This window comes from Drosophila sechellia, chromosome 2L (genome assembly GCF_004382195.2).
Source record: "Drosophila sechellia strain sech25 chromosome 2L, ASM438219v1, whole genome shotgun sequence".
Lineage (NCBI taxonomy): Eukaryota > Metazoa > Arthropoda > Insecta > Diptera > Drosophilidae > Drosophila > Drosophila sechellia.
In genome coordinates, this window is record NC_045949.1 from 23,504,875 (window position 1) to 23,524,026 (window position 19,152).

General features: G+C 43.8%; 1 protein-coding gene across 4 annotated transcripts in view; it reads right to left on the reverse strand.

Annotated features, from left to right (window-relative positions):
* The window catches only part of LOC116800190 (scavenger receptor class B member 1), a 150,149-nt gene that overhangs the window by 76,029 nt on the left and 54,968 nt on the right, over positions 1-19,152 (reverse strand). For 3 of the 4 annotated variants that reach the window (XM_032713827.1, XM_032713826.1, XM_032713829.1), the window contains exons 5-6: positions 7,235-7,663; positions 7,060-7,177 (exon numbers count right to left, since the gene is read on the reverse strand). In XM_032713827.1, the coding sequence (XP_032569718.1) occupies positions 7,060-7,177; positions 7,235-7,663 (547 nt within the window). Of the gene's footprint in view, positions 1-6,935; positions 6,959-7,059; positions 7,178-7,234; positions 7,664-19,152 lie in introns of those variants that run through there. The other variant, XM_032713830.1, reaches the window with a different exon arrangement.

A 19,152-nucleotide genomic window follows, 5' to 3' on the forward strand; every position in this document is an offset into this window, starting at 1 on the left:
TCCACACTGCGTGAAAGCTAGGCACGCCAGCTTTGCCAATAAAGGCTATTCCACGAAATTTCAGTACTGGCTTCTTGGTTAATGTTGTAGGTGGCAAAGCAGGCCGTGAAGAGACTGACGTCGGCATTATCCGAGTCACAGGCAAGCGTTTCTTCAGCCTGTGATCTTTCATGTTGTGAGGCCAAATTTTCCAGATGAAGCAAAGTGTGGTGCTGAGATCCTCACACACGGCAATGCTGGTGTTGCACTGTCTCACTTGATGCCCAGTCTTGAGGCAATTTAAGCAAAGAGCCAGTCTCATCGCTTCTTAGAATCGACTTACTGGGTTCAGGTTCTCAAATCATTGGCATTGATGAATTGAGTACCAAGAAGCATTGCAGAAGGCACAGGTCGCAGATCTGAGGATTGTGGCAAGATGGACGCACCTACGCAGTTGATCCATTACATCCCACGAGTAATTGGCACAGGTAAAAAAAGCAGGACATTGACTCTCAAAATAGGGATTATTGTGAATTATTTTTCCTACGTGGAAACACTTGGCCAATAGAAACGATTATGGGATTAGACCAGAGAATGCTTTTAGACGGTATAAAAATTGTCGACAGGGAATCCTCTTAAGAAAGACAGTCTTGAGAAGGGATTTTTTTCGGTCTAAAAAAAAAGTTGTGATATTGTGATGAAGTACACCGAGAGCGAAGAGAAGTCATCGTCGCCCAGAATTCCAAAGTCCTGGGCTGGAAAGATACGGGGCAAGCCAAAGGACACATCGTAGAAAAAGATTTACTGTTTCAAACCAACAGATAGGAAGTCAAGAGGTCACATGGTAAAGGAAGACCTGCCATTCAGAGCAAGATATAATAAAGTTGAAGATGAGCTGCAAAGAGTCTGAGGCCTCTAACAATACGGACAATGTGATCAGAACCGTGGAAGTAATCAACCACATGAACGAGATCCTAAAGACAAAGACGCAGCGTAAGTTTGTTGGCCCATGCTGCCACGACCACTCTAACGCCCACAAGCCGTCCAAACTGCTACGCCCAGACTTTGAAAAATCTTTCGATATTTTTTTGATTTTCTATCAGTCTTGTAAGTTTTAGGGGCAATAGCAGCTGTGGTTTTTTTTATTATTATTCGACTTACGGTAGGAAAATTAAAATCTTTTAAAGATACCACCTACCGTACGTAGATGGCATGCACGATTCATAAACCCTATGGGAATTATGCCTACGTACTAAAACAAAAACCTCCGATTGCTGCCGGGACTGCCAATCAAGGAATGACTTCGGTGGGCAGGATGTGAGGCCAGGTCGCAATTAGGTTGTAGTCCAAGCATTTGTGTTGGCACTCTGCTCAAACCGTCATCTCTGGGATGAGCTGATAAGTCCACCTCCCCCGTCGCGACGTTTGCCATCTGCTCTGCCATTCACCCATTAGCCATTATGAGCCCCTGCAAGTGGCATTGCTCCAGATTGGTGCAGCGTATAGCAGCGAAGCCTTTGCTACCTGGCCGGGTGACTGCTGTGACTGCTGCCTTCTTGCTGGCGTAGCTCGCGTGATCCCTAAACGATAGTCTGTGGTCTATCATTACCCCCAGGTACTTTAGGAACTCTTGGGAGGTCACCTGTGTGCCATTGACGGAGACAAGCATGTTCTCCACTTTTTTCCTGCTGCTTAGTAGGACTGCTTCGGTCTTGTGAGCCGCTATTGCTAGCCCCAATCGTAGAGTTGCATTTGTCCTCCAACCCTGCGATTGTTGTTGAGACAGCTGTGATTGCCACATCGTCAGCAAAACAGTGCAGCTCTACTCCTACGGGCCTGTTGATGCACAAGATCCCATCGTACATAATGTTCCATAGTATTGGTCCAAGTACCGATCCTTGGGGAACACCTGCCGAAACTCGGAATCTTTTTGGGCCATCTTCCGTATCGTACCATAGGACCCGGGCCCTAAAGTAGCTGCCAACGACTATCCTTAGGTACTCCGGGATACCCATGCGGTTCATGGCTGCGAGGATTACGGGCCATCTGGCGGTGTTGAAAGCGTTCCTTACGTCCAGAGTCACTATTGCGCAGTATTCCTTCCTGCCCCCAAACCATCTATCACCAGAAAGAGCGGTCTTGGCGATGTTACTAACGGCAGAAAGAGCGTCCAGTGTGCTCTTTCCTTTCCAGGCCGTTGATGCTCTCTGTGATTGCCTCTATTCTTGTATACAGGATACGTTCGAACAGTTTTCCTACTATAACTAGTAGGCATATAGGGCGGTAGCATTTTGCAGCATGTGCTGGTCCCTTGCCTTTCGGCAACAGGACTAGCTTCTGGCTTTTCCACCTTGTTGGGAAGATTCCGTCCAGAAGGCATTTCTGGAAGGTGGCTCTGAAGATTTCAGGTCTACCCAGCGCCACTGCTTTTATAACAGCTCCAGGAATACCATCTAGTCCAGGGGCTTTGTTGGGTTTGATGCCCTTGGCTGCCTCGACGACTTCAAGTTCTGTGACGCTCGGGAAATCTGCCGTGCTTGAACTCTACGCGTTTCCTTCGGAAAGCCTCCAAGAGTTCCGCGTGGTGGGTACTGCCTCTGGCTCGTTGCGCCGTTCTCCTAGCCCTGAGCTTAGGGAGGCACTCCCCTATTTTTCCTTGGCATGGTTGCGTCGCAGATTCTTCCCAGCATATTCATGAGGCCTGAGGCCATACTCTCTGGGTCCCCATTTGCGATCTTCCTGGTGTCCCATGCTTTCCCGACTGTTCTACTCTGCCGTCTCCTGGGCATGCCCTCCGGAGAGAGACTGAAGGAGATCAGGGCGTGGTCGCTCAGCGTTATGACCCTCTGTTGACAAAGGTAACGTCAATAAATGACGTTGTTAAACGTCGGCTTCCGTTCGTCGTTCAGCAGTATAAGGTCCAGCATTCCCATGGCGTCAATCACAGCTCGGGCTCTGGTGTTGGATGTCCTGCTGCACCATTAGACTGCCCAGGCATTAAAGTCGCCGGCAATGACCTTCGGGCTTCGCCCTCTCGCATGGTCCACGAGCGCCTCCAGAAACTCCTCGAACTGATCGGGGGTGTTTTAACTTCGCATAAGCGATACCCCGCATAGGTAAAGCAGCCAGTTCCTGGACGTGGAGAGAGCTGCAGCACTTGATAGCTGCTTTACCTGTCTCGTCAATGATCATGGATGATTGTCCACTACCAGAGACGTAGGGTTCGCTTAGCAGCATGATGTCTACATTGCGCTCAACCGCAGTCTGGGCCAGGAGGCTCTGAGCTGCTGCGCAATGATTGACATTGAGCTGTACTACGCTAATATGGGCGTGCATTAAGGTAGCTCTTGGCTTCTTTTAGGGTCGCTCTGTAGGTCGGGCACGCAAAGCTACCCGTCGGGTGGTTTCTGTCCACCTAGCTGCTGCAGATCAGGCATTTTGGTGCTGCAACGCACCCCTTTGCCTTGTGCCCACGCTCACCGCATCTAAGACAGCAGTCTGCCCTGTCAATGTCCTTGCAGGTTGCTGATCGATGACCATAGCCCAGACACCTGTAGCATCTCGTGGGTCGGACGTCCTGGGTGATGCGACATCTTGACCATCCAACGATTAAGGTGCCCTGTTTAAGGACTGGTATCGCAACGTTCGCGTTCAGCAGCACTGAGGCTATCTGCGTACCATCCCGCATTCTGCGAAGACCCCTGATATCTTCAGGATTTACCTGCAGGCCCTGGAATTGGGCGACCATGCAGCTGTGGAGCTCCTCTGCTGTCGTAGCCTCGTCCAATCCGCTGCAAGATAGAGCTATTCTTTGCGCTCCCGTGCGCACAGAGGCCAAGTCATTGAGCGCCACTTCCAGGTCGCTCTTAAACTTGGGAACGCTTTCCGAAGCTTTCCCCTCTACCTCAAGCAACAGCTCACCTTTCTGAGTTCTCCGGATTTTTCGTACGTGACTGCACAGTTCACTAAGGCTCGGGTCCGATCTTAGCTTCCGCAGCAACTCTGCGTACGAAGCCTTACCTGTCTTTTTCACTATCAGTGCCTCAGGTTTTTTACGCAGGCGCATAGGCTTCACCTTGGTCCACTCTGCACCCGTGCTACCATTCTTGGCGACAGATGCGTAGCTGCATGGCTTGGACTCGTTAGGTCTGGATGTCTCCTTTTCTTCACCGTTGCCACCTAACGTAGGGTTGCTCGGCTTGCGCGCCTGGTCGTTTGGCGCTTGCCCTTGGGTACCTGCGCATTGTGAGGAGCCTTTTTGGTAGGCTTTTGTACCTCCGTCTGGATAGCACTGCTCTTCAAGCGGTGCTCGCTAGTAGTACCTTCGTACAGCTCTATCGCCCTGTTGTTAAGGGCTGAGAGTTCGGAAGCTATGCCCTTTGTCTCTCGTGTCACGTGCCGTTGGGTCTCGAATGCGGATAGCAGGATGTTGATCTTGCCATTCATCCTGGTGAGTATGCCCCTCAGGTCCTCGTTCTGGAGAGCCGTGGTCAGGTCCGAAGACCGATGAGGGGATCTAGCTGGGATCCCTCCCGTCTTTTGCGATGGCACGGCCATCGTCTTCTGACTTGTCGCCAAGTTCTCCACCTTTAAAGCATCGCTGCAGTCGCTAGTCAACGGCGGCTGGGGGCCTGTGTGCACACCCCTCGCCACCGCCGGAACCGAGATTACGTCACCATGAGTCGGGTTACCGACTTATCTGGTGGGGGATCTCGAAAGTCGGGAGCTCCTCCTAAACGGGTCGTTGCGATCAGGGGGACTGCCCCCCAATGCGCTGTCCATCAACTAAAGGATGGCCTACAGTTACCTAGGCGAAGCACCAGCCTTAGAAAGGGGTTACCACGTAGGCCACGGATTTCCCCCTGGCTTTTACGGATGGAGGTTTGATCCGCCTCGACTCGGACAGCAGAGCCTCTGCTTAGGCACCAGCACAGTGAGAGGATGATATTTGGTCTGTCCGCGACCATTGTGCCTTTTAAGAAAGGGGCTTAACGACTGGTGCGCTCCCAGTAACCAGTATCAAAATTAAATTAAATTAAATTTCAACGGTTTAATTTTTTAAATTTGATTTTGAATTTCGCGCCGTACTGTCGCAATACAACACTGATCACACGGTTGATCTGGCAACGCCTCACTCTCCATATCACACGCTGCGCCAAGTTGGCAGCGCTATCATCTGTTTTATCCGCTGCAACGATCGGAAGCTAATAAATTTCCTATTTACCTGAAACAGGCACACAATTAACTCGCGTGATTGCAGCGCAAAACTATGGCGCGACTCCACCGTGTTGGTTTTGCCAGTTTGCCACACACACCGCCCGACACAACTTCTTTAACTTCGAGTATTTCGCGCTGCGTTAATTTAAGACGTCCGTCTTCACGGCGATGTAGACTTGGTCTCAAGTGTGTGTGTGTCATATAGCAGATGTGGTGCCGCAATCAATGTGCGTTGATTCGTGCGCCACTGGTTTCAACCTCCCATCTCAAAGAATGACCGACAAATATCGATAGTTCAGCTGCAGACATCGGAGGGAACTGTTGCTCTCGCAGCCGCGTATCTGTCAAAAACTATCTGTTAAAATCTGTCTTTGAGTCCCAGCTAGCTCTGCTGGGTAAAAAAATGTATAGCATGTGGTGCTTAATTTTAACTGAAAACACGGTTGCTCACACAATTCTAGAGGCAAGTTAATGCAGAAAGCCATGGCTCAGTACCAAACCAATACCAAAGTCTGTTTACATAATCTAGATCCTCAAGTCAAAAAAACGAGCCCCTCCTATAGACCAATCAGACTCCTATAGACTTATTCCGTCCCTTGCCACCGCAAATATGCCCACCCATACAGAAATTAGCAATTGTAATCGGAATGAGCCTTTCATTCAAACATATGCTGATGACAGCTTATGCTTAAAAATAAACAGCTGAATTAACCTAGCAACTAGCTGACTAAAGCAGTACCTATACACATTTCAGAATTGGACTGCAAATTGGAACATCGGCATTAATGCAGATCACTTACTGGATAGTTTTAAAGCATAAGACTAATTACAAATACCTTAATGCCATACTAGAAAGAAGATATGCCTATGAAAGACACATCGGCACAGCAATCATTAAAGTCCAAGATTGCAAAATTGTACTGGCTGATGGCACCAAGAAAAAAGATGTCCTAAGAAAATAAAATTATGATCTGAAGGTGCGGTGTACGATATTTCTGCCAAACCCCACCTGAAAAAAATACGAGTACTACAATCGAAATCAGAAGCACTGATATTTAAAGTGATCTCAAGATCACAAAAGTAGGGGACAAAATCCAGGAGGTTGCCAAAAAAATACTAGACGGATTAACACCCCAACAGACTAGCAAGACCGGGCAAGAACAAGAAGAAGACTCTAACGACACCATCTCCAAACTTGCCATGTATGAAAGTTCCCTTTAATGTTATTTATGTTATCTATAGCCCCAACACAATTTAACTCTGTATAAATATGTAAAAGAAATAAATAATCGTATAAGTCAATTTTCGCATTGCCTATTTGTAGTAGTTCTTGTTTTCTATAAATTACCATTTCCATTAAAGGTTTAAAACAAAAAAAATCAAGAGATAGTCGAGTTCCCCCACTATAATATTCCCGTTACTCAGCTGGTGGAAATGCGATTTTTTCAGACAATACAATACAAACAATAAAACGAAGAAAAAATAAAAGCTTTTTTCAAAAGTGTGTGCGTGGCAGTTTTGGGCGTTAGAATGTGGCAAAAAGTTGTTTTGCAAATCCATAGAAATTTACAAAACTATTAAAAATATTATTAAAACATTTACGTGAAAATGTGCTCTCTTCAATTTAGCAATTTTCTGGTTTTTTTAGATTCCGAAATATCGATATTTAAATGAAATTTCTATTGCTTTCATATCTCAGTTTGAACCAGTAAAAATTATATACATACTTGACACATAATATTGTGAGGCATTGTTCAGCATACTGTACATTAGCATAATCCAATTGGTCCCAACACCCAACGGTTAAAGAAGTTAAATGTAAGTAGAAGTGTAATGTGAGATCAGAGCTCCTTCATTACTTACCTTTTCTACAAAAACATTTGTTAGCTTCATTAGTTGCCCCATTATCAAAGGCGTTATCCTCAAATACATAATTATATCCTTTAAGGCTCCCATAGGTTTTTTCGTTTCCCACCCGATACTAAAAGACAATATAAATTAGTTAGAGCTTGACACAGAATTTTTGTTAAAAACATACCAAGTTTATCGGTCTACACATGCTTTTTCGGAAGAACTTAACGGTCTCGTTTGGCTGAATGAAACTTTTGAACTTTGTACCATCAGATGCAAACTCTATATTGCTGCAATGGTCCCCGTCCCATTGTGGAAGCGTTGTCTCTCCGCGATACGATGCATATAATCCCGACAGCGCAGGATTGGGCACGCCTGTGTAGAACGTCTCGAAATCCGTTGAAAAGTCGTACATGCGATCGATAAGCCCAACCTTTTCAAAGGAAATCCAATTTGGAAGGAATGTGTTGCCGAGAGTGGCCAGGGCGGAGGGATAGCCAAACATAAATTCCTTGGCAGTGGCACGAACTATTGGCTCCGACTTTGTACTCAGCAGTAGTGTCTTCAGAGCCATTCTAACTAAGAACGGGTGGTTGGCAGTAAGGTGTGATATTGCCTAGATAGACAATTTGATTTTCATTAATAATTAAATGTCTCTGACTGTAAAAAATGAAAAACTTTGATTGAATATGTAAAAATATTTTTTTTTTTTAATTTTAATTTATTTTGTATATGCATAATATTTTTGATGGCAATATGCGAAAACGAATCGAAAATAAAAAAAATAAAGTGTCGTTAAGAATGAAGAGACCCGATAGCAGTAGGTATTTTTTTTTTTTTTTTATTACTTTGCTTTTTATTTATTGAATCTTCTTGTATAAGAACTAACAATAAGTTTAAAAATCTTAACTATAACAAGTATTTTTTGAACAGTTGTATTATTTTTCCAACTGTTCTATGATTAAACGGCCCTAATAATTTATTCGCTGGGTTGGTAGGTACTTTCGCCGGAGACGGGAACGGCTTCTGAGCTGGATTAGACCTCGCGCTAGGTGGTTGGGGTGCGTGTAAAGCTTGCTATGGTATTTTTCCTTAAGTTCCGTGATTGCGTTGGTAACTGATGGGATATTTAAGTCTCTTTGGATGTTTTCACTCCGAACGTACCACGGTGCCCCAGTGATGGTTCTCAGAATCTTTTATTGTGCTCGCTGTATGATGTCAATATTGCTGTTGCTGGCATTCAATATAGAATTGTAGAGCAAGACCTTGTGGTCTAGGCTGAGCGGAGAACCAGAGTTGATGAGCCAGTGTAAGTTGTTGTCTTTGAGTTTAAGCTGGGTTTTTTTGGCTTCAATGTGCCTGCGCCATGTGAGTCTTCTGTCAAGGTGTACTCCTAGGTACGCTACCTCATCTGCTTTCGGGAGTGGTATATTGTTCAACAAGAGCGGAGGACAGTCTTGTCTGTTTAGCGTAAACGTCACGTGCTTGCATTTTTGCTCGTTTACTTTTATTCGCCAGTCAGAGAGCCCCTTCTCAATGTCGATGAGGTACAGTGCCAACTGTTCTGTAGCTTGGATAGGGGACCTTGAACGACTAAGGATAGCTGTATCGTCGGCAAATGTGGATACTGTTAAGCGACTATTTGTAGGGATGTCGGCTGTATAGATGAGGTATAAGGTTGGCCCAAGAACGCTGCCTTGGGGGACTCCAGCCTCAATTGTATGATCAGTGGAAGTGGCAGTGTTGCACCGCACTGCAAACTTTCTGTCATAGAGGTAAGACTTTAGAAGTTTGTGTGTGCTTTCGGGTAGGGATGTTTTAATTTTAAAAATTAGGCCGTCGAGCCAGATTCTGTCGAATGCTTGGGATACGTCTAAAAATACTGATGTACAGTATTCGCGATATTCAAATGCAGTTCTTATTTCCGTTGTAATACGATTCACCTGTTCAATGGTTCCATGGCTTTCGCGAAATCCAAATTGGTGGGCTGGGATTATATTGTGGTATATCAGATGTTGATTAAGTCGGATCAGTAGGCATTTTTCGAATAGTTTCGAAATACATGAGAGTAGACTTATTGGTCTGTAAGATGAAGCGACTGTGTGGTTCTTACCAGGCTTTGGGATCATTATGATAATCGACCTCTTCCATCGTTTTGGAAAGTAACCAAGTTTGGTGATGGCATTAAAGAGCTTGGTTATGTAGCGAACTGCAGAATGTGGCAGCTGGATGATCATTTCCGGTGTTATAACGTCGCAGCCGGGGGATTTTTTCGGGCTGAGATTGTCTTTGATTATTTTAGTTACTTCTTTAGGACGAAACACAATTGGGGTGTGTTGCTGTTGGCGGTTTACGGGATAGGACGGTAGCGCGAATGTGCTAGTAGCCTGGTTTGGCGTGAACACATATTGTAGGTGAGCGGCAAATGTGGTGGCTCTGTCTTCATCACTACGGGCCCAACCACCTGAAGAATTCCTTATCGGCAAAACGGTTTCAGTCGGTGGGCGAAGAGTTGAGTGGGCTCGCCACAGTGACTTTTGTTTTGTGCCTGTTGGTGTGAGTTGCTCTATGTATCGGCGCTGATCGTCGTCCTCTTCTTGTTTCAGAGCGTTGGCCAGTTTCCGTGTGGCTACTTTTAGCTTTTGTTTTGCAGTTGGGGATCTGGAAGATTGCCATTCTCTGCGTAAGCGTCGTTTTACGTGGACGAGTTGCTCGATTTTTACGTTGGTCTTTTTTGAATTAATTGTATTATTTGTTATTTTGGGTGTTGCAGTAAGAGCTGCTGCAGTAAGGATGGATTGCAATGCACACGTGCAGCTCTCTATATCAGATTCAGTATTGAGTTTTGGGCTTAGCTCAATATGTGAACTTATATATTTTTTATACCTGAGCCAGTTTGTTTTGTGAGAAGTCAATCTGAATGGTGGTTTCACGTTTTCTGCGTACCGGCGGAGGTGAATTAGTACAGGCGAGTGATCAGATGACAGATCCGGCAGTATACGGCCGCTAGTGTAAGGAGAGTGTTGGAAGCTGAAGGAGCTGAATGTTGATAGATGTGGCCTGAAGATTATTTTCCGCAAATTCTTTGTAAAAGTGGTGCTTCATACGGTTCCTTATGAGTATGGCGGTGCCACCGTGTGCTTTTCCGTCGGGATGATTTGTACCGTAGAAATGGTAGTCTCTTATTTGAAAATTGTATTTGCTTGTGAGATGAGTTTCCGAAAGAAGCATTACGTCGATATGCTTCTCATGTAGGAATTGAGCTAGCTCAAGTTTGCTCTGTGAAACGCCATTGGCGTTCCACGTAGCTATGCGTAAGGTAGCCATTATTTATTTGATTGTTGGGCTACAAGCATTTGTATCAAAAGGTTTTGATTACGCATCATGTCTTGAATGGTGGTCTTCATAAATGTCATAAATTCCATCATGCTCTGTTGTAAGTCTTGCATCATAGCTTCAGTTTTTGTTTCCTGCTGCGCAGCTGGGTTATAGATTTGTTGTGTGTCTAATTTTGTGTGCACTTCTTGTGGAGTTCGTGAATTTTGGGTTGGAGGCGTCATACCTGATTTTAAAATGTTTGCAAATGTTATCTTGTTAGTGTTGGATGTAGGCCAGGAGCGAAACTTGCTGCTTTCGAGAAAATTACTTCAGGATTTGTCTCTGATGGTATCAGCGTAGCTGTTCCTTGGTGTGCCCGCGCCGTGTTCATTCTTTTGTGAAGACGGATTTTCAGCTCTTTGTAGATTGGACAGCCTCTGTAGTTTGCTGTGTGATTGCCCCCACAGTTATTGCATTTTTTCTCGCATGCATTTTTTTTGTTAGTTTGACACTGTTTGGAGTCGTGGAGATCTCCACAGGCTACGCACACCGGGCGAAGTGTACAATACGACCTCGTGTGGCCATACTCTTGGCAGTTTGTACATTGTACAGGAGCGTTACGTTTGTGCGGCTCTTCTACCGTGATCCTACGGTGCAGAAGGAGCTGGAGTTTGTAAATTGGGTGAACCTCGTTTTTTCTAGGAGGCTTGTTTTCTGGTTCAAGCTCAATCTTGAAGAGTGGTTGGGGCTGCCTGTTTCTGTTTTTGATATTGAACACGCTTTTGGCGTAAAATCCCTTTTCCTTTAGCGCCTCAGTTATCTCTTCGGGCGTAACATCAGACTCAATGCCCTTCAGGACTACTTGCAGGCCCTTGCTGCTTTTAAGCTGGTAAGTGTAGAAGCCTATTTTTTGTGCGGTAAAATAGTTTGTGACTTTTCTGTAGTTGTCCTCCGTTTTCGTCTGAAGTTTGATTTCATTGATAGTACCTCTTACGAGGGGAATTATATGAAAGCTATCTTTTCCAATAAGGCCAATCAAAGTATTTACAAAACCGCTTGTGCTCTTCTCGCGGATGTATATTGGCGGAGGTTTTGTTTTCTTCGGTTCGATATCAACGGATCCCAGCGGCACGTCCTCAGCGGTATCTACCAGCAAGGCAAATCTGTTGGTATTTGCAGGGGCTACATTTTTGATTAAGGTAGAGTTGTCGCGTGTATTTTTCGGCTTGTTTTCCAAATCTGAATTTTCCGGGCTGAGCTTTCGCTTTATTGTAATGTAGCGGTCCATTCCAGTCTGCCAGGTCGACCCAGCTTTTTAGTTTACGTTTTCGTTTTGTTTTGCTGGTAGTGCAGCAGTACCGTTTATTGCTTGCGGTTTTGCTTTCGCTGACTCAGTCAGAGCGTGAGCGGGTGCAGCCGATGACGAGGTAGAGCGGGCTGTCGGTCTATCTCCAGCTGTTGTTGTTGGAGGTAGCGGGGCTTCTGTCGGAGCTAAGAGAGCGGGAGAGCAGGAGCGCGCTCTTTCTTGATTTGTTGGTAGAAGAAGGTTTCTTGGGCTATGGGTTATTGACCGCTCGATGTCTGCGTTTGGGGTTATCGGTGAGACGTAGGAGAAGTACGCGTTGTTGCGTTGAATTGAGAGCCGGCGTTCGTCTTGCTCGCGCTGTCGCTGAGCGCGAGTGTCGTTCTGACTCATAGTTTTATAATTTAAGATAACAAATCACTATATATTAAAGCGATCTTGCATCGCATAGAGCGTCTCTTTCGCTTTCGGATTTTTTATTTAGTTTACTTTATTTGGCGTTCACTTCACTCAAAACAACCGATTTTGTGCGGAGCTCGATAAAAAACGTCTTCACACTTCGGCGGTCGGATTATGGCTTTTTGCAGTAGGTTAAGTTTCGAACAATTCGACCATTTCGAGTCTTAGCAGGAATACTGGATTTCAACGATCGATATTGCAGGAAAAAGGGAATAATGAAACGGGCATGCTGTGATCAGCATGCTGTGGCCTGTTTGCAAAGGCTCTGGAAATAAGTTTGTCAGGCGTATGAACGCATTTTTTCGGAATAACTTGATAGTCTCGTTTGACTGAATGAAGCATTTTTTGGAAGCTACGTAACAAAGAGAATATATGGATGACAATCAGTGTCGAGAAGCATTTGAACTTTAAGGATGGGAAACGCTATATGAAGCGTTATATGAAGGCGTCACCCATCAGTATTATCAGGATATTGTACAAACCCTGGATTGAATTTTTGTTCCGAATGTGGTCGCGGGATGACCTGACTTTCGAGTGTAGCCAGCGACACACTCACATAGAGTTGGGAGCAAGAAGACGGCTGATTGTAGTGGATGTCACTGCGGATATAGGTGCGCTTTAGACTTTTATGACACCGAAGGAAGAGGAGGTATTATCACTATAATTGTTCAGCCAGAGGTTTAGATGGCTCCAGAATTACTTTGTCTAACACTTCCACTTGTAATTCGAGCAATCGGGGTTCGTTCTCATGTATTAGCACACAGAGCACTGTGAGAACAGGGCGGCTGCTTAGTGGTAGAAAGTAGTAGAAAGTGGAAAAATAAGGGACAGCAGCTATTGGATCGACAAGCGATCAAGGTAATAGACGTAGTGGAGATTAATTGAGCAGGTATTAGGACTGATTAAAGGAGAGGAATAGTGAAATGTAGGAGTTATAGCACTCAGGTCAGTGCGGAGTAAAAGCATAGAAGTCCCAAACATAGTGAAAGCTTTTGAAATAGCCTGCAGGGAGAACTTAGTTGCACTAGAAGAAACCGATCCGGATCCGAAATCACCAGAGTCGACGGAGTCTTGGGACTAGGGTACTGAGGAAATCCAAAAACAAGGTCAGGACAAGGAAGAGCCCAAGACACTAGATCGCAGTACCACCAGTGTGGAGGAAATGAACAAAATTCGTTTCATTTCAATATATAAGAATACTAAAGGACTATTAGCTATTAGAAGGAGTTAGTAAAATACGAATGTTTCTCTTTACAGTTCATCAGTTCTTCAAAAGGCAAATATTGAAGAAAATTTCTGAATAACGAGACATTCAATAATGAACACGACTATTTGCAGAAGATCAAAGCATTTCAAGCCGAAGTATACCCACAAATAAAGAAAATGGTAGAAAATCAAAAATTAAGAGAATTGAGCTAGCTAATGCAGACAAACAGGAATTGGACCCGTTACAGGTAGGGAACATCGTATTTAGAGAAGAGAACAAGAATCAAACCGCAAAAAATCCACAAGGAAAAGATCAAAAAAATTAATAAACCAAATGAATAATATTATTAATTGGAAAGTATATGTCCCAAGAATAAAGGAAAAAGCGGATTAATCAATGGACTAGGCTCAGTGGATAAATCCATAATAGGAAGTTAAAGAAAAATGGAGGAAGAAGAAGGGATGTTGAGAGAAAGCAAAAGCTGAATTTCATTAACAATAGACTGGTGGGATTGAATCTAAATGATGCAGCCGAGAGCCTATTATTGACAAAGATAGGAGTTATCTCAAGATTTATATTCGACAGGCAGGAAACGAGCAAATGAGTTGTGTATTAGAGGAACAGGGCGTACATATTACATATCAAAGAATTTATGTACGAATTCTTAGAATTAATAGCAATCATGAATAGAATAGATATAATATTCTCAATGAGGTTCCACATTTTTACGAGGGAATCATCCTTCTTTAGAATCATCGCCCTACCCATGAATACCCATTGTACCTTACACCAAATTATCCGACTATAGGGAAAAATGTTACTTCATAAAAATATATTCAGCGGCCCAAAAACACCTTATACAATTACAATTAATGATCACGCTATTGAAGAAAGTTCAGAATGGATTGGGAGTGCCGCAAAACACTTGAGAATTTAAAACGGAGTCTGACCATCGCACCTGTACGAGGTTGCATGTACGACTAAGAAGGGTTATCCGGCCACCATAAGTATCAAAATTCGATGTTGTTTATATATGAAATGGTTGAGCTCTATTGAAAGCCCGTCTAATCGAATAGCACGGCCAGCTTTGGTTTTACAATAATTTCATTTTAGACGGGGAAAATGAATTTGGTCCCGAACTTCTGGTCGCGTCAACCCGGCGTACACGACGACTTCGTACACACATGACCGCAGTGCAAATATCATAAAGTTTCACCCTCCATCTGAATAAAGTCGGTCCAACCTATATCCAATTTTCATCTCAAGAGTAAGTGCGACGCTACAATCTTTGACGCCGGAAATGGAGGCCAGGAATGATTACGACAACATCCCCTCATGGCTTACATTATACCCGTTACTCGCAGAGTAAAAGGGTATACTAGATTCGTTTTAAAGTTTGTAACACGCAGAAGGAATCGTTTCCGACTAAATAAAGTATATATATTCTTGATCAGGATCAATAGCCGAATCGATCAAGCCATGTCCGTCTGTCCGACTGTCTTTATAAACGTCAAGATCTCAGGAACTATAAAAGCTAGAAGGCTGAGATTAAGCATACAGTTTCTAAAGACACTGCCCATCGTACCACGCCCACTCTAACGCCCACACACCGCACAGAACAGCCACGACTACATTTACATTACCTTCAATAATTGTTTCTTTTGAAATTATTGTGTTGAGGCTTTCAGATGTGGTCTCATCCCTTCTAACGTCTGCTCCATCATATTTGATATTTAGTAGTATGTTCCCTAGTTTCTGTTTCATATTGAATTTTTGCTTTACTTTTGTTCAAATACTCTCTGCCTATTAGAATATCGTAATTATCTGAGAATTTATGTATATAAAATATGATTGGGCAGATTTTACTGGTTTCTTATGTTACACTAGTTTTTAATTCCAATGAACCATTCTTTTCATTGAAATTTTCTTGAAAGTTTCCTCTCAGGTGAGGTGGAATTTGATTTATATTTGGTACACGCTGAGAGTTTAATAATTTGGATTATAGCCAGAGCTGTAATTTGGGTTTCTTGGGTTAGTTTTTTGATGGTGATGATTTTGGTTTAAATGATTCGTTGGATTAATCATTGGTGATTTTGGTTATTGTTTGGTTATGCAGCCCGCAGACAGCAGCAGCTCATCAGTTAGTTATTTAGTTCACCGTTATTTAGTTACGGTTATTTATTCACCGCTCTTATACACTGCTCTGTGCAGCAATAGGTTTTGTACTTTATGCTATGTTCCTCTCTCTCTCAATAGAGAGCGAACACAGCTATTAATCTTTATTCTGTAAATCTTGCTAATTTGCCTTCTGCATAGCAAGCTCAGTTATAAGTTACAAGCCTATTCGCATAGCGTCAGTTGCACACGTTTCGCTTGCTCTCGCCCGTTTTCGGTTTCTTCTTTGCCTACCGCCAAATTCGAATCGTCTTGGCTGTGCAAAAAAAATTGACGTTGTGCATAAGCTTACACACATTATTGCTATTGTGTGTGCAGTTTGGTTGCCGGTGCAAATACAGTGCTTGTAAAACTGTTCACAATTGTGCGTGCATTTTACACTGACTGATTAAAATTCAGTGCGTGAATTATTAAAATAAATTAAAATGTCAAACAACGACACAGTCAGTTTGCCAGCTGACAGGATAATATTTTTAAAGCGCAAGGAAAACTTCATTTTTGTCGACGCTAAAAAAATGGCTGCAGGATTGACCACCGAATCGGTCACTTGCCTGAATGATGGTGGTCTGCATTTAAAGCTGGATTTAATAAACCAGACAGAGGCTTCGTTTAACTTGGCTCACGATTCCCTGGAGTAACTGGATCTCAGTCAAATGGGAAGCGAATTGCGTGACCAGTTCACAGACATTGTCTTTGAAAAGCGGTATGTGATACAAACGGAACTCAGTAGACGCAAAGTGCGAGAGATCGCTTGTTCAACTATGCGTCAAAATCTAGGAACTGAGTGGTCTCCTGGTTCTCTATTTCGACGACCGAATGTGCCTGACCTGAAGCTAAATACACAGATTTTATGTCGATGTTTTCCACTGTCATCGATAAAAACCCAATGCTGGCTGACATGGAAAAGTTTCAACACCTCAAGTCTTGCCTAAGAGGTCCCGCTTTGGATGCCGTTGGTGCTTTGGAGGTTACTGATGCAAATTACCCGGCTGCCCAAGAATTGTTGGATAAGCGCTACAACAATAAGCGGCTTATTTTCGAGTCTCACATTTCGGCGATCATGAACTTACCAAAGGTAGAGAGTTAATCTTCTGTAAAGCGGCGTGATTATTGTCTTCTCCAAAAAATCGACCGTGAAACCCATCGCTAACTACATCGATGTGAATTGCCTTAGTAGTTAGGCATGCAAAATTGGCAACCTAGGCCTTTGCGATCCGTGGGCTTCTTCCCTTGGACTCGGCTGGCTGGAACTTGGGGAATGGGCAGAGCACCCATAATTTGGTGACTATTTCTCTTACGTTGAAGCAGAATTTTCAGTGGAATCTTCCTGAAGATTTTACAGTAATTCTCGCTTTGTAGGAGTACGGCTCCCATCGAAACAGTTGAGGGGCTGTGCAGGTTCGTAGCACCGATCTTCATCTGGCAAGGATTCTAAAAGGCGAGAACAGTTTGAACTCCATTTTCTAAATATAAATTTCGACTCTTCTAGCAGTCGTAGGCCAGTTGTTTTAAAACTCAAACCGCCAGAAACGAGGATGACGCCAAACCGTAGGTAACCGTCAAAAGGCGAAAATAAAGCAATGATGTAGGCTTTGGAGACTAGGATCCCTCGAAACAATTTTACGATATCGGCGCATAGTACAAATGTAAGTTAACACCACAAATTTTTGATAAGAACATTTGGAGCTGCACGCTCGTCAACAAAGGTACTTGGGTTGCGAAACATACGTTGCACCTGCATAACATAAAAGTGCAGACGTAGCGTCTGCCCAATTTCCGTGAGAATCAGCGAGCCAGCGAGTGCAGCAAAAATCAAAGCAGCGCAGCACCGACGCCGGCAGCATAGGTGGGTAGGCGAAGTTAGGTAGGGACAAATTTGTCAAACTAAAATCAGTTCTGTTTTTGCAATCAATTAATAAACCCCTTACGGTCCTAACACAATTAAAAATTTTTTTTTTATTTAATTGAAACTCATTTGGAGTTAACTTGTATGCTGCCGGAAGCGTAAGCAAACTCGAAGAAGGTCACGCTGAATCGGCGGTCTAACCTGAAGCCGGTCATTGAGGGACATTCCAGAGCTGTCCTTGCCAGACCACGTCCATCAATGACCTTGATTGGGTATAATTTAGCGTCAATACATTGTGACACTTTGTCATAATAAATATAAACATACAAATACACAAAACAACTAAATACATTTTTCCACGAGTACTCTTTACACTGGCTAGGTTGGGTACTGGCCATCTCCATAAACGACCGAACCATAGTGTCAAGATCCGCGTAATCAGTAACCGCAGATTCTGGGTGAGCATCACAATCAGGGTACGAAAGTGCAATAACCCAACCAAAGACTGTATAGAAAGCAATAGGAAAATCGTCAACAAACCGACCAGAGTTGCTGTTCTAACAATGACATTGATTGATCCCGGCGTTAAGAATGTTGGATCTGCTAAGGGAAACTCGCTGATCTGCCTCCACGTAGAAGAAGCCGTTTAAATCAATTGGAAATTGGAAGTGATGACGTCAGCGATGTTAAAATTAAAGAGGCCACTTCGAGTGTATGATCCAAATTGCGAGAGTCCGGAGTCCTTGGGTAACTCCAGCGCTGTTGGCTTAGATACCTAGAACGGAAATCCTCTGAACAAATGATTTGGGGGCAAGTGTTATTATAGACACAGTGTCTAGTACCATCATACACGTCGTAATATTTCCCCAGGCGTCGCGGACGTCTGCAAGAATTTTAATCTTAGATTAACATCGTCCTGCGGACGTTTGGTAAGTTGAAATTTCCGTGGATCAGTGCGAAACCAACTTAAGACGGTTGTCGAACCAGTAAAAGCTCGAATTAATTGGAAGGCGGTAATTGTTTGGAGATACTTAGGTAGGCTTTCATCCCTGTCAATAGACATTCGCCATCTCCTTCCAGTACGTTACGTTGTAGCAAAGTGAATTTGAATTTAAAAACGAGCTCGTCGGGTTCCGGCATACAATACTGACCGAGCACCTTAGATTTGTGACGCGTTTGGGGCACTCTGCGCTGTTGTGACTTGATTACTTTTATAGGATGTCGCACACTGTTTGAGCCTGTCGGGGTTCTGAATGTATTCGGCGGCAATCTCTCGTAGTGTACGTGCTGTGCCATGCCGTTAAATAGATACCGTTGCTTATTTAACGTTTGAGTCAAATTATAAGCCACAGTTGTGGTTGTTGTGAAGCTAGACGCCGATCTGTAGGCTTAATGTTGAAGTTATGCACTCCACTCCGATAAGCGGCTGTCCGAGAGCCGGTGATGAAGACTCTTGAGGTTTCCCCACATGCACTGGGTTTTCATGATCAAGAAGTAATTCTGCCGTAGCCTTCCCAGCTGCTGTCTCCTGCAAGTTGGTACTGCAGTCGCAACTCCAGTTATCGGCGCTGCCTGTGATATTAGCGCCAACGCACAAGAAATAGTACCACAAGTTGTAGTGTTTATTTTTTTTTTTTGCCGCAACAAGTGGTGATTTCTTAATTATTAGTAAATGTGTTTGCCAAAGATTTTGCACGTATAAATGTTGTTGGGTCATGCAGCCGAAAAAACTGTGCAGTAGACTAAACTATATTCTTTAATATTGTAAGCCGAATTAGTTAGTGGTAGCAGTTGCGA